Genomic DNA, 14807 nt, shown 5'->3' with positions numbered 1-14807 from the left:
AATCGAAATTGCTAAAAACCTTAAAAAGTTCATACAATCTCCAAAAATTGTGTATTATGTATTGAAATGCTCATATCGACGAGTAGATGATATATAAAACCAGAAACCGCCATTGACATAGCCGGAAACGCCGCCAAGTGCCGCCACAGGCAGTTGCACATGCACCGCCGGACAAAAACTCAAAACCACCTTAATCCAAACTATCCAAAATGTCAAGAATACCAAGTAGAGAAACTTTAATACCTGGGGTTCAAGCCAAATCGGCCTAAATCACCGTCGATGAAGCCCACAAGCCGAAATCACTGTTCACTTCTAGTTGACTTTGCTCCGGTGAAAATTCTATTTCTATAAATTATTTTCTAAAATCCCACTTCGGAAAATTTCCACGAACTCGTCGTGTCGTGTACTTTATTATTCAACTCCTAAATCGAGGATATCACTTGGTGAAAATTTCTGAAAATTTTCTCGAGTAACTTAACGTTTATCGAGATCGTTGAACAATTTCTTATACGATCTCTACTAAGTTCGACACATTTTCCCGGAGCTGAGTATCCTTCTACATTTAATATAGTCGTTTTCGTATAAAAATAAAAAGTTGTGAACAGGCCCAGTTATAATTTAACGAATGGACTCTGGGCTCAAAATTTGGGCCGTTGCAATGTAAAAGGTTCTTAAACCCCCTTTCAAAAAAAAAAAAAGAGGTTCTTAAACCCTACTTCTCAGAAGCGGAGAGAAAAGGAGTCATGGTGAAGTCGTACTTGCGATACGAGCAGGGTGCCGCCTTCGGCGTGATAGTTTCTGGCAATTCAAACATCGCCTACGACAGTTCCGGGAAGCACATTTTTGCCCCGGGCCTGGAAAAGGTGGGCGTGTGGAACGTGCGACAAGGCATTTGCATCAAAACCTTAACTCCTTGTGCTGATGGATATTCGCCGCCAGTCACCTCCATCGCGGTCTCGCCTTCTTCTTCTTCTTCTTCTCTGGTAAGCTTACGCTTTTCTGTAGAAAAGGAGTTCCGAGATTCAACAGTCAGAACTAATTTAGATACTGCTGTTTCTTATGTCATTGATTGCAGATAGCCACTGGGTATGGAGATGGGAGCATTAGAATTTGGGACTCTCAGAGTAAAATTTGTGAGACCACATTCTACGGTCATACGGGGGCCGTTAGTGTCTTACGGTACAACAAGATTGGAGATAGGCTGGTTTCTGGTGGCCAAGATAAGGACATTATATTGTGGGATGTGGAGAGGGGCGAGGGCATCTATCGCCTCCGCGGGCATGGGAATCAGGTTTCAAATAAAACTACAACTCTCTTTATTATCCGATTTTTAGGCTGTGGATTTTTAAATTATCTCTGTGTATTGTATAGGTCACTGATCTCGTCTTCTTGGACTGTTGTAAGAAACTCGTTAGTTCCTCAAAAGACAAATTTTTGAAGGTCTGGGATCTTGAAACCCCCCATTGCATGCAGACAATAAGTGACCACCATAGTGAAATTTGGTCCATAGATATCGATCCGGAACAAAGATATTTGGTCTCTGGCTCTGCTGACTTGGAACTTAGGGTTTACACAATTAAGCATGACCTTAAAGCTTGCCAATCCACTTCTAATGGAACAGAAATTGCAGACTCTGGAGATCCATCCCCTCCTAATAAATGGCAAGTTTTGAAGCTGTTTGGTGAATATCAGCGAAAAAGCAAGAACAGAGTTGCAACTGTGAGATTCAACAAGTCTGGAAATTTGCTGGCATGTCAAGAGGCAGGAAAGGTGGTACATATATTCAACGTACTGGATGAGGCTGAATCTACCCGTAAAGCAAACCGCAGGATTCGCCGGATCAAAAAGAAAAAGTCTGCCCAAGGGGAAGCCGAGGTGATGAAGGATGATGGAGCTGGAGAAGAGGGAAAGGGGCACGAGGTCATGGTCTCTGATGTTTTTCAACTTTTCCAAACTATCCGACCTGGCAAAAAGATATGTTCCATCTCTTTTTGTCCAAACCCTCCCAAGACTTCCCTAGCCACAATAGCTTTGTCTCTGAGCGATAATCTATGCGTGTTTTATTCTCTTGAGAGCGAAGCAACAAAACAAACACGCGCTATAGACCTCCACGGCCACCGATCATCTGTCACAAGTGTAGCGCTTAGCTCAGACAACACAGTTTTGATGTCAACCAGTCATAATGCAGCAAAGATCTGGAATCCAACTAATGGTTACTGCCTTGGAACTATTGACACAGGATTCACCATGTGTGCTTTTATCCTTCCTTCTTGCAATAACAAGTTTGCACTTGTTGGAACCAAGGGTGGAACAATGGAAATTATTGACGTTGGGAGTGCAACTGTCACTGAAGTAGTAGAAGCACATGGTGGCTCTGTTCAGTCTATTGCAAGAATTCCCAATGAAAATGGTTTTGTCACAGGAAGCTCAGATGGTTATGTTAAGTTCTGGGAATATGGAGTCAAAGAAGTATGTCCTGTTTACCTTCTCCTGTTTGAAGTTCTAATCCTATGTTACTATCATTATCGGTTCTTAGGGTAACATGTCATTTATTTGCTCTAGGACTTATTTCTGGAGCATACTTTTGTCTCATTTCTATGAGTCTATGTCCTGATTTGGTGATGTCTTTATGTTTAACATATCAGTGTTCTTGTTTTCTCAAATCTATATAAGCTTTGATACCATGCAAAATGGAATCTGTCTACTTTTAATACTTATTGATCATCAGTCGTTTCAACCATTTCCAAAAAAAAAAAATGCATCCCTATATAGTTACATACATGCATGTCTATGGATGGGCTCAGGTATAACAAGAAGAAGGGATTTTTTTTTTCTTTGTTGATTGGACAAAGTTGGAATCCCTACTTTATTATGGGTTTCTTCTAAGATGAAGTCCTATCTTTGATTTTCCCCTCCTCCTTTGTGGCCCTCCATTCCTGCTGTTTTATTGGGCCCAACCTTCTTGACGTTTTTTTTATGACTGGATGCACTTTGTTTGTAACAGGATTCTAAGCACCTGCTAGTGTCAAATGTAAGAATGAAGGAGATGGATACTGATGTTCGTGTGGTTTCTATCAGTCCTGATGCCAAATATCTTTTGGTGGCGTTGGATACCATAGTAAAGGTCAAATTGACATAATCATCCATTGGATTGTTTCATTTAATTATTAAACCAAGTCCTAATTTGGCCTCCAACTGTAGAAAACGCAGTACATCTGTATTGGTGACATCAATTTTTATTTTCACTTTGTTTAGCATATGCCATCTGAATTTACTTTTTTAATCACATAACCGAATTTGGGCATAAGTTAGTTAGTAACTTCTCTTAACTTCGGAAATTCACAGGAAAGCAAAGAAAAAAATTAGTGATCAATTGCTAAAACTTATCCAGATGTTTGTAAGGTATATATTAAAACTTGTGATGAGAAATGCCCAACATGAGCTTGGATAAAATTACAGGGATTACTTTTTGCTGTTTTGGGTTTGCGATCTTCATTAATAACATCTGTTCATTGAGTGCTGTTCTTAGCTTTGGCATTTATGTGGTGTTCTTAGGTATTCTATATGGATTCACTCAAACTTTTCGTCACCTTATATGGTCACAAGCTGCCAGTGCTATGTCTCGATGTCTCATCCGATGGAGAGTTGATAGTGACTGGATCTCAAGACAAAAATGTGAAGATTTGGGGGCTAGATTTTGGTGACTGCCACAAATCAATGTTTGATCATCAGAGCAGCGTTCAGCAAGTACAATTTGTGCCAAATACCCATTACTTTGTTAGTGTTGGGGATGATAAGCAAGTAAACTACTGGGATGCTGATAAATTTGAGTTGCTTTTAACTATGAAGGGACACCATGAGGGTGTTTGTTGCCTCGCTATTAGTAACCGTGGTGATTTCTTTGTCACGGGATCTCATGATCGCTCAATTCGCCGCTGGGATCGTACTGATGAGCCATTTTTCCTTGAGGTAATGCCTCTTCTTGACGAAAGAAGCTGTTTTTCCACCCCAAATTTGTGTTACTAACTTGAAGTTGAGTCTTTTCTGGTGCTACTGATCATGATGTTTGAGGTTGAATATGGACTTCTTAAAAAGACAATTTCTTCTCCTATTAAAAATCTTTGTTTGAAATTGCAGGAAGAGAGGGAAAAACGGGAGTTGGAAAAGATGTACGAGTCTGACTTCAAGGATGAATATGAGAACAATTTTGCACTTAAGGAAAAGATCCCAGCAGAGGGAGCTGTGGCTTTTGCTGGGAAGAAAACTAAAGAAACAATTTCTTTGACCGACTCAATTGTTGCTAAACTAGAAATAGCATGGGAAGAATCAAAGCGACGAGCCAATTATGAGGTACATTTGTTTCTGAAATTGATTAGGTTTTGCTTGACCAATGATACTTCAAAGATAACATTAATTTATAATGTTCTTTATATGTTGACATTGGATGCATCTCATCATGTGCAATATTCCCTGAGTTTAGTATGTATGCCTGGTTCAAACATTTAAGTACTGTCATTAATGGACCAGAAGCAACTAAGGGAATCATCCTTTCAGTTTGGAAACTCTCTATTTGAGTCTCAAAACTTATTTCTGCATGCATTACGTATGAAATATACTGTACTACATATATGGCTTTTGTAGATTATAAACTAAAGGACAGATTTGGCAATGGTGGCTTCTCCATTTATGTGCAACATGATTCATTAATCAAAATATCAAACTCAGTACTGTCTTTGGAGCACTGCTATAACCCAAACTTGTGCTCATTTGAACTTCCAAATACAATTAGAAAACTTATAAATTTATCTGGAACTACACAAGATTGTGTTTGGAGAGATGGGAAAAAAGACAAAAGATGGGGAATCTTAATGAATTTTGATGCACTAAATATGAAGATACTGAATTTGCCAAGAAATTGGTGAACGAATTTGCTGCCTCTCATGACCTTTTGGTCCTTATTATTTTTTTTTTTAGGTTGAGTCTTTTGGTCTTACTTCACTAACCACCAATCACAGAAAATTACTACTCATATAGCTATAACACAGCTACATAAATTAAATTGTTTCACCATGCCATTTCAGGCGGAAAAAGTCAGTGGAAACCTGGTTGCTGAGTTTCAACCAAATCCTTTTATGCTAGGGCTGTCTCCTCCTGATTATTTTCTGCATGAACTTTTGAAGGTTAAGACAAGCGATTTGGAGTCGATGCTATTGGTAAGACTTTACCTCATGTTGTTCAAAATGCAGTAGTGTGCTTCTGTGTTGTCTTTCAATTTTTTTATTTTTTATTATTATTATTTTTTTTTTTTTTATCTCATCCTGGTCTTATTCCTTGGTGCAATGCCCTGCAGTTTGTGAGCTAGACTAGTATATATTTGTATATTTTAAAGTTTCGAGTCAAAGTTGTGAATTGGTTAAACCAGAGTAACAAATAAGGTCCCTCCCTCCCTCCCTCTATATTTGAGAGTGGAATACGCTTTGCTCTCCATCTCTGTACATCTCACATTATCTCACTCTCACGCCAGGAGCGGTATACAAATGGCCATCATTCTCTCTTAAGAGTGGTATTCTTCAGATATTAGCCACATTTCTAAAACTACTAGGATCAAACACACAAGGACATAGATATGGAGCAAGAACAATTCATAATCAAGTTGTAGTTGTAGTGATCAAGCACTAATCTAGTGACTAGTGAGGCTATTGATGAAGTCTTCTAAACAACCCTTTATCCTTTGTCTATGTATTCTCTCTATTGGGTGACATACTTGATTGGAAATCTATATCGGATATGATTCAGCATCTATTATTAGATATCTAAAACCCCTAATCGGTTAACAGCTGATGTCGAGGGAGTGCAGGGACCCTAGTCGATATAGGAGATGGAATAGATCTTGCATCCTCTAAAAAAGGAAGCAATTTAAATCCAAATCCCCCTGTAATTGCATATTGTAGTTTAACTTAGTAATCATTTATATTAGATTTCATACGTTATTTACTTGGATACAATATGAATAAGATATCCAATTGCTGGAACATTTGACTCTATTTTCTTATCTCCTGTCTTTGTCTTCCTTGCTCTGTTGTACTTGCTGTATTGGTTGTTGTGAGAATTTTGGTTGTTTCTCTTCCTTTTCATGAGTATTATTTTTGGTGTTTCCTTCTCCATGGCTGGTTCTTTTTTTTTTTTTTTTTTAATGTTAAAATGAGTGGTAGTCACTCAAACGTCCCTCAAAAGGTTTTCCCATAATATCCTCCTGTGATACCAAAATTATGCCGGACAATTAGGGGAAAACTTGAAGAACAAGGTTTTCTGTTTATAATCTAGGGTCTTATCGCAGCGGGTTATGGTTGGTTAGAAACAAAAGGATTCTACAAAAGCAAGAACAAGTGATTTAAGGAGATAAAGGATAAACTACTGGCATCACACCAGTAGGGTTTCCCTTTTTGGCACACCTTTTATTTTCTTGAGCCGGTTGAGCTTCTCTTTCTGGGATTTTTCTTTTCATATTTTATACATCTTTATGCACAATCAGTTTCTTCCATTGTTAAGATTACTGACACTGGTAGTGCAGGGGATACCCTTCTCAGATGCCTTGAAGATTTTGTCTTTCTGCAAGGATGTTGGTCTACGTCCTGATGAGGTTGGTGTCTATTAAAATTTTCAAAGACAGGGTATCCATCGAGGTTCATTTGTTGCTCGTGCTTGTATCTGTTTACACAGTTTTCTCAAATAACTTATGCCTCGCATAGTCTGTTCCTGTATTTATTATAAGCGTTGTACTAGTGTCATGCTTTTAAAATTGGATCATGACTATGAAACACTTATCACCTGCCCGTTATTTGGCCCTTTTTTTGGTTGGTTTGTTTGGGGTTGGGGGTGGAGAAGCTGTGAACTTATTTGTTTCTTTTCTCTCTATTAAAAGAAAAAACAATTGTTTGCAGGTTGAATTCATTACCAGGGTGGTTACATTGCTGCTGCAGATAAATTGTAATCAATTGATTTCCACTCCAGCTGTAAAACCAATATTGACCGGTTTAAAAGAGGTTCTTTATCCCAACTTAAAGGTAACAGATTGTTCACTTTAGGATAGAAATTTTGCAGGGTTAATGGTGCCTTTTAACATTTACACACTTATCTGCTTAGGACTGATGGGCAGGATGATATTATGTCTGTACCAATTGTAATGTATTGTAGAGACATAAATTCGACTAAGTTGCTTGATTCAGACGTTACAGGAAATTAATTTTATTTTGATGATAGTCTTGGTCATACATACTACTGATTCTTTGTCTGACATGTTGATAACTGTTTTGCTCCAGGCAAAGAAGGATATCATTGGTTACAACCATGCAGCAATGACTCATATCAAGGTGCGAGACTGAGATCAATGCTTTTCTTTTCTTCCGGTTTGTTCTTTTTCTTCTCTCACTTTAGTAATTAATCTGTTGTTTCAGCAATTGCATGATTCAAGATCAAATGCACCACTTCCTGATGCCATCTCCAAGCGTGGTGTAGGTGCAAGTTGGTATGGAAAGACGGAAGAAGGTAAATGCAAAAAAGTTCGAACATGTGAACCCACGCCATATTTATAATTTTATGTTCCTCGTTTTCTGGTGTTACAAGCATTTTATATTTAATTAATGTTAGCCTCTTAATGCACGCTGGTGTTAAGGACCGATTTAGCTTAGGAATTTCAGGGCCGGCCCGCCAAAGGCCGGAAAAAACCTGCCCGGCTCATTAGCCCCCGTAAGCTATGCTATAAAATGGTTAAAATCTATGTGCAGCTAGACAATGATGGTTTGTTTAATAATTATTAAGTCCACAGTACAAATAATACATGCGCCTTACGCTTACCAGGCATGTTACTACGTAAGTAAACCTTTGCCAAGAGATGGATAATTTTGAACGGGCACTCTGATTACAGGAGTTTGTAAATTTATTGGTTCTATTTGAATTTCAAAGTTGAGCAGGTGCAAAAATTAATTAACAAATTATCATTAGTTAATTGTTTACTTGCATGAGTTTAATTCAAGGGCCAAAATATCGATTATCGAGGAAATTTCGACGGTTTGAAGAATAGATATTTTGATGGAAATATTGAGAAAGTATCCATATTGATAAATTTTTGCGAGAAATGATGGGAAAAGAATGAAATATATGGAGAGCGTATATGTGTAAAAATGTGCACAAATTAACCAAATAACATCTCAGTAGGGATGGTTGAGGAATTTTGACATACCTTGGGCAACCAAGTTTCGAATCATCTTTACTTCACCTTGCCTTTTTGTCCAATTTTTTAAAATTTGGGCTGAAGTTAGGAACATTCGAGTTTGGGCCCAAGTTTGGCAGTTAGGTCATGAGACTAACAATCAAGAATTTATCAAAAATTTCACAAAATATCGTGATATTTAGAAAGTTTCTCATGATATTCTCTTGATATGTAAATTAAATATTGAGAGGGAAGAGAGCGAGAGAGCGAAAAAATAGGCAGAAGAGAGGAAGCTTCTAAGAAGAAACCGGCAGAAGTCAATTCTTTGGCCGTAGAAGAAAGAAGAAACCGCCACAAATTCTTCCTAAGTTAGTTAAAAGAAGAGTTTTTCTATTAGAACCTCCAAATTTACTCACTTGACTTCTTTGCTTTTTACACCATCTATCAAATTTTTAAATACTAAAACTACTCACTAAATCTCACTAAAGTTCCTCAAATAACCTCACTCATAAACAAATTATTATCTTTAAAATAAAAAACTTAGTCATTTCAATGATTTAATTACTCTATAAATCTTAACTACATATACATACCTTAATCAAACAACATGCAAAAATTGTTTTTCTAATAAAATATAAAAAAATCAAACACAAGGTTTTGAGTTTCGAAAATTAATTTCTAATCAATAAGAAAATAACATGAACTATTCTGTGGTTTTATTATAATAGGATTTATTTTGTTTTCCCTCACCAATGCATGTTCAACATATATATCAATATATCATACATTTTTATGTCACATTATCTTAATAATATTTTTAATTCTCATTAAATATATATGAACGCTTTAATGAGTATGTAGTGAAATTGAAAAATGAAAAATAGATAAGGAAAATAATAAAGAATACAATCTAATATTATTGAATTGGAAAGTTTACATAAAATAAATATAATATTTTTTTGGGTATAATTATTGTCCTTAATAGTCATTTTATAGTAGGTTATATATGTCATTTAATAATTCATAATAGAATGAGGTCAAGTGAGTAGATTTGGAGGTCCCAATAGAAACACTCTTAAAAGAATGAAATTGGCTGATATTATGACAATTCTAGGTAGTATAGATATCATTATGGGAGAAGTTGATTGTTGAAATGATAATTGATACACCAGAAGTACAAGATATCATTCTTTTTCTATATTGGAATTTTTAAAAGGGGTCTATGGAATTATATGGTTACTTATTCCTATTTTGACTCTTGTATCGGGAATCACAATAGGCGTATTGGGGGCTCAGCGGGAAGAGGATTGTAACATGAGAGAAGCAAGGGGGTCAACCTCTTTCAAATATACAACATGGATTATGGCAATGCAATGTAGTTGGACTCTCATGTTGATCTGAATGAATTATCCTTTTTACGGAGGTAAATCTTTGCCTGCTAAGAAAGGGGATAGCAAGTTCCAAATTTTGTCTCAGTAGGACAGATGTAATAGAAATAATGAAAGGGCAATGATATGGGGCCTCAATGAGGACTAAGATTTGTGGATTCAAATCCTAAGTGTCATGCCATGTAAGTAAATACAAATTTTATTTTTAATTCCACATAATATATCTTGCCACATCATACTATTGCAACACCAAATTTACCCTTTTACATTTCCTTTTAGATGTTAGGGGGTAAATCAATTACATTAATGAATTTAATTAGGAGACGAAAAAATTATCAGCTATTAATTATGTATTAATTTAAAAGATATGTCTATAAATTCTTTGACCAATATTTTTCTTCATTTAGTTAAATTTTTTCCTTTAATTTTTCTTTCCAAATGGTATTAATATATTGAATTATGTGCCAAGAAATAGACGTTAACTTTTCTTTCCAAATATTTTGATTAATTTCATCCAACAAAAAATAGCATTAATAAATTGAATTTGGAAAATACTTAAGTCTAAATTAAGAGGTAAGAAAAAATTCTCACGTTAGCAGCCATTAATTAACATCTACAATCGAGAGATAAGGGAAAAACAAACAAAAAATAATGAATTCAAATCTAACGTTTAAACTCTAGCTACCTACATAAAAAGAAAATAATGAACAAAAGAATATATATAATCATATGAATATGTATTTTTCACATTATATTTCCAAAATTTGCAGGAACCCCACAAAGGTTGAATTCATATACATGTGTTATGCAAATCTATTAATTGAATGTACGTGCAAATCTATTGATTGAATTAGATGAAATTTTTTATACTCTTGATTGATGTTGTTTAAATCTAAGCATGAGTGTAATGAAACGAAAAAAAAAATGAAAGAAAGCCAAAATTTATTTTCTTTAGAAGAAAGCCAAAATAATTTAAAGTCATTAGATTTTGGAAGGATAAGATGGTCTTTTTCTCAAGAATTACATAGCATGATTTAACAAATAGGTGATGTGTGTGGATAACATGACATGACACCTAAGATTGAGGCCACAAATCTTAGGCCTCATTGAGGCCACAAATCTTTTTCCTACTATGAAATTCATAAATCATAAATGAAGTAGTTAATGGTGGGGTTACCATTATCCTTTTTGTAGTGACGAATCTTGTATGTGTTCCTAAGAAAAGAAAAGGAATTTGTCCACTTTTCAGGGTCGCGAAGGGGCGTGGAAACACATAAGAACTCTTGAATGAAAATGGAAAAGAGATGTAACTCCAGTTTCTTCAGAAATGAGAAGATCTTTGAGGTTCCCTATGAAATGAGGCATGGAGCGGAGCCACTACGAAGAAGTTCCGGGGGTTACAAAGAAAACTTCGAGCTCATATTGGTCATGGGTTGAGAACGGGAATTGAACTCTATGGGATCTAATCTCCTATTGTTCCTCAGTAGGTTAACGGCAGAGCCACAGAAAAACACAAAGTGAGGACAAAACCGTCCTTTCAGTTCCTTATGAACAGTACACTCACGTTTAGTATATAGTAAACTAGCAAATAGTGCCGCACTTTGCTGCGGAATTTATGGGTTTGTTTGCTTGCTGCAACACTTCTAATCTAACATGAACTTTTCTTGACCGATATTTGTTGTCAAAAGTAATGTCTCACTTTTGAAGAATTCATTCAATTTAAAGAGCTCCACATTAGAAATTCCTAGTAACTATAGGAGAGGTTCTCATTAAAAATGCATTGATACGCTCTTAGCAAGCATATAATTTAACCCTATAAATATAATTAGTAATATAAGCAAGTAGGGATCGTTCTATTCCGGGGATTAAGGATACACCTGTCATTGTAGGACAAATAAAAAATTAAAATAAGTACAAAGTAAATTATTTACAAAAATAAAACAAATTATGAACATATTTACGAAATTAAGGGGGGGGGGGTTTGATTTAGGGTTCCGAAAATTAACTAAGTAAAGAAAATAAATAAAACAAAAAATAATAATTACAAGAATGAAATGAGAGAAACAAAGATCAAAACCAAAGTTATAATCAAATTCGATTCAACCCTAATATTGTTCATCTAAGTCATGAGAAAGAATTGATCATGTGAAACATTTGAAGCAAACGATTTCCCATTTTTTACTTTCCATCACTAATTAACCTAAGTGAAAGCACAAAGATTAATCCTATCAAACATGCATTCAAGTTCTAGAAAGCTAGGCAATCATAACATGTTAGACGCATGAAGAACACAAGAAGGGATATCAACTCAAGTGTACAACTTAGTATGAAAAAGTCCATCTAATTGCAATCCTTTTCAATTAAATTCGGTTTTTGTCCAAAACCTTTACTACTTTTGATTCAAGTTCACAAAACAATAAGTTGAATCATGTTCTTAAATCTAGCAACAATTATATATAAACCATACATGTTTCGAACCACATAAGATAAATACATAAAAGATTTCAATCAAACAAATTTAATTGAACAATCTCACAAAAGCAACCACGAATCACAGTATAGGAATCTGAAATTCTCATTCAATCATATAAAATTAGGAATTAAGAACTTTGTTCTAACATCAATGTCAACTAGAAACAAACCAACGAAAATCAAAACAAGGTTACAAAGTAGAGGTCGAATTACACCGTGGATGGATGATGGAGATGGAGATGTAGACGTTTGGATCCTTGAAGCTTGAAAACAAGTCTTCAATGGTGGTTGATGGATGGATTGCTCACGGCTCCTTCTTCTCTTCTTTGGCCTTGCTTGAAATTCGTTGTATGCACTAGAGGATGGAGAGAGGAGGAGAGGCTAGACGTTAACTATGTGATTTTTTTTTCTGAAAATTGTCAAGTGTGGAACTCCAAACGTCCAAGGAGGGAGGATATTTATAAGGGAAATCAAGGCTTTATGACACAGTTCTATCCAATCAGTTAATGCCACGTCAGCTTGTCATGTCACTCAACCAATCAAAAATTTCCACGTAAGCCTTGTTGTGTTGTCCAAAAACTCACCAAAATAATTCCCTAATATTAAGTTGCCGAAATTCCATGAATAAATTCTGATTTTCTGATTTATTTTCGGCCACAATATCTGTATGGATGAACCTAGACTTGATTTTAGCATCTCCTTGTTGTCTACACTTTTTATTTCCTTAAAAACTCTCCCTAATTCTCCTCCAACGCCATCTTCCATATATTCTCTTGATTTCCACATTATTCTCTCTTGATTTTCAAGGCAACTACACAATTATCTTTCAAGAATATCTCTTTTCCCTTAAAACTCTCTCCCATAAAATCTCTAAGGCAATCCTTCCTTTTGTGGCGTCAATCTCCTTGATATTTTCTGATTTTCACATTATTTTCTCCATTCCTCCTTGGCATTTAACTGCAAAGCACAATTAAATCTCCAAGAATATCTCTCATGCATCACAAAACCCTAATTTGTTGGGCTTTCATCCATTTTGCCGAAATCCATAATACTCTAGAAGATTCTTGGGCCTCCTTGCGTCATCTTCAAGCCATGTGGTCTCCTAATGCCTTCAGGTTTCCTAGCCTCATCAAAATTCCTGCGTTGACTGGGATTCCTAGTTGGACCAGGAAAACTTCATTTCTTCGTTTCAGCTCATTTATGCAGTCCTTGACCTCCTTCCAACGTTGACTAGCTCTTCTTTCCATTTCCGAGCTCATTTATTCCAATGTACCTAGAAAATAAAAACTAAATTAAAATTTATTTATTTGAGGAAATAACTAAGTAAAATATGAGGAAATAACTATTAAAACATCGTATTAAAATGCTCCTATCATGCATTAACAAAGAAACAGAGATAGGAAGAACATAGAATCACATAAATCAACACTCCAAAAGCAGGCCATCCTAAATCAGCATTCAAAGGACATGCAAGCTTAAAGAGGCACTGCACACAACCGTGCAACCACAACCTTTTTTTTTTTCATTCTAAAATATTCACTCTAGCCAACAATATAACAAACATAGTTCTGTTCAAATAATCTTTTGCTTGATCCATCAAGTTTGGTGCAATGTTAAACCTGAAAAGAAAAGAACAAACAGATTTAGAAAGAGAAGCAAATCAATAAAGCGACCCATGCATGCACGAATATTGCAGAATAGCAAAAAGTGGAATAAGAAATAGCTAATCAATAAAGCTGTTTGCTATCTGATTCCTGATAGAATACTGACCCACGCACTATCACTAAGGTAGATAGTGAACCAAACTATAATAGAGATGCAAAGTAATGTGGTTTTAAAATGAAAGCTTTAACCAGATGGTCTTTTCCATCTTTCATAGGTCTATAGATTTTGTTTACCTTGTTACAGGATCAGGGTAATGGCAGACCTGCTTGCATACAGAATCTGCATAAACAAACAGGAACAACACCATTAGGCTCAAAATTCCCAAGTGTGGAGAGGGGGAAGTCCCAAGTGATAAACATGGTGGCTTTTAACACAAAATTCCATATAATTCCACCCCACAAATCACCGTTTTAATCTCCCGTTGATTCTCTCTTTCCCTCCATTCAATCAGAACACTAATTAATAATTATAATGCTAACAATAATTAATAAGAAACAATCCCAAATGGCCAAGTAAGGAAGTCATGGTAAGCAACATATATGGGATCTGATAATAAAGAAAAGAACGAAGCAATTACAGTTACTGACTATTTCTCATTTCACATCCAAAAAGATAAAATACACAACAAATCTCAATTACTAAAAGGAGCATTTATGTTAGATATATTTCCATTCCTGAATTAGCTGCGATGAAGCTGCATCTTTTGTGATCTTCTTCACCAACTTTGGCTTCCATAGTCTCAATTGGAGCAACTCTTTCAAAATTTGCCTACTTTGATCTTCCAAATGAGCAGTCCTCATCTTTATCTGTGTACGTCGAACAGCTATCTGCTCCCTCCTCCCAGCTGCAATGGTTCTTGATGTCTCAGTGATCAGAGAAGAGAAATAGCTCAATGATATTCTGATAGTACGTACCATGTGCCAAAGAAAAAATAAAAGTAAATTTTCGAACCAAGACGATGAATCTCTCCATAAACCAATTTTCCAAAAGGAATAACCAACCTCTTAACAAATACCATGAAATTAACAAAAGGAACCCACATATCAACAATGCAACACTGACTCAAAATCGTT

The 14807-nt window shown here is 35.7% G+C and overlaps 1 protein-coding gene across 1 annotated transcript; it reads left to right on the top strand.

The window, feature by feature from the left end:
• The first annotated feature begins 708 nt into the window (after window positions 1-708).
• On the top strand, window positions 709-7777 carry LOC112175487 (WD repeat-containing protein 3). The gene is made up of 11 exons (XM_024313160.2): window positions 709-983; window positions 1076-1291; window positions 1372-2469; window positions 3005-3124; window positions 3556-3969; window positions 4138-4350; window positions 5082-5213; window positions 6572-6640; window positions 6942-7064; window positions 7320-7370; window positions 7455-7777. The coding sequence occupies exons 1-11, from the start codon at window positions 744-746 to the stop codon at window positions 7590-7592; spliced, it is 2814 nt and encodes a 937-aa protein (XP_024168928.1). The 5' UTR covers window positions 709-743; the 3' UTR covers window positions 7593-7777.
• The last annotated feature ends 7030 nt before the right edge of the window (window positions 7778-14807 follow it).

The sequence above is a fragment of the Rosa chinensis genome, chromosome 7, assembly GCF_002994745.2.
Source record: "Rosa chinensis cultivar Old Blush chromosome 7, RchiOBHm-V2, whole genome shotgun sequence".
NCBI lineage: Eukaryota > Viridiplantae > Streptophyta > Magnoliopsida > Rosales > Rosaceae > Rosa > Rosa chinensis.
The sequence above is the reverse complement of the archived record's forward strand: the minus strand, read 5'-3'. Positions and strand labels throughout refer to the sequence as shown.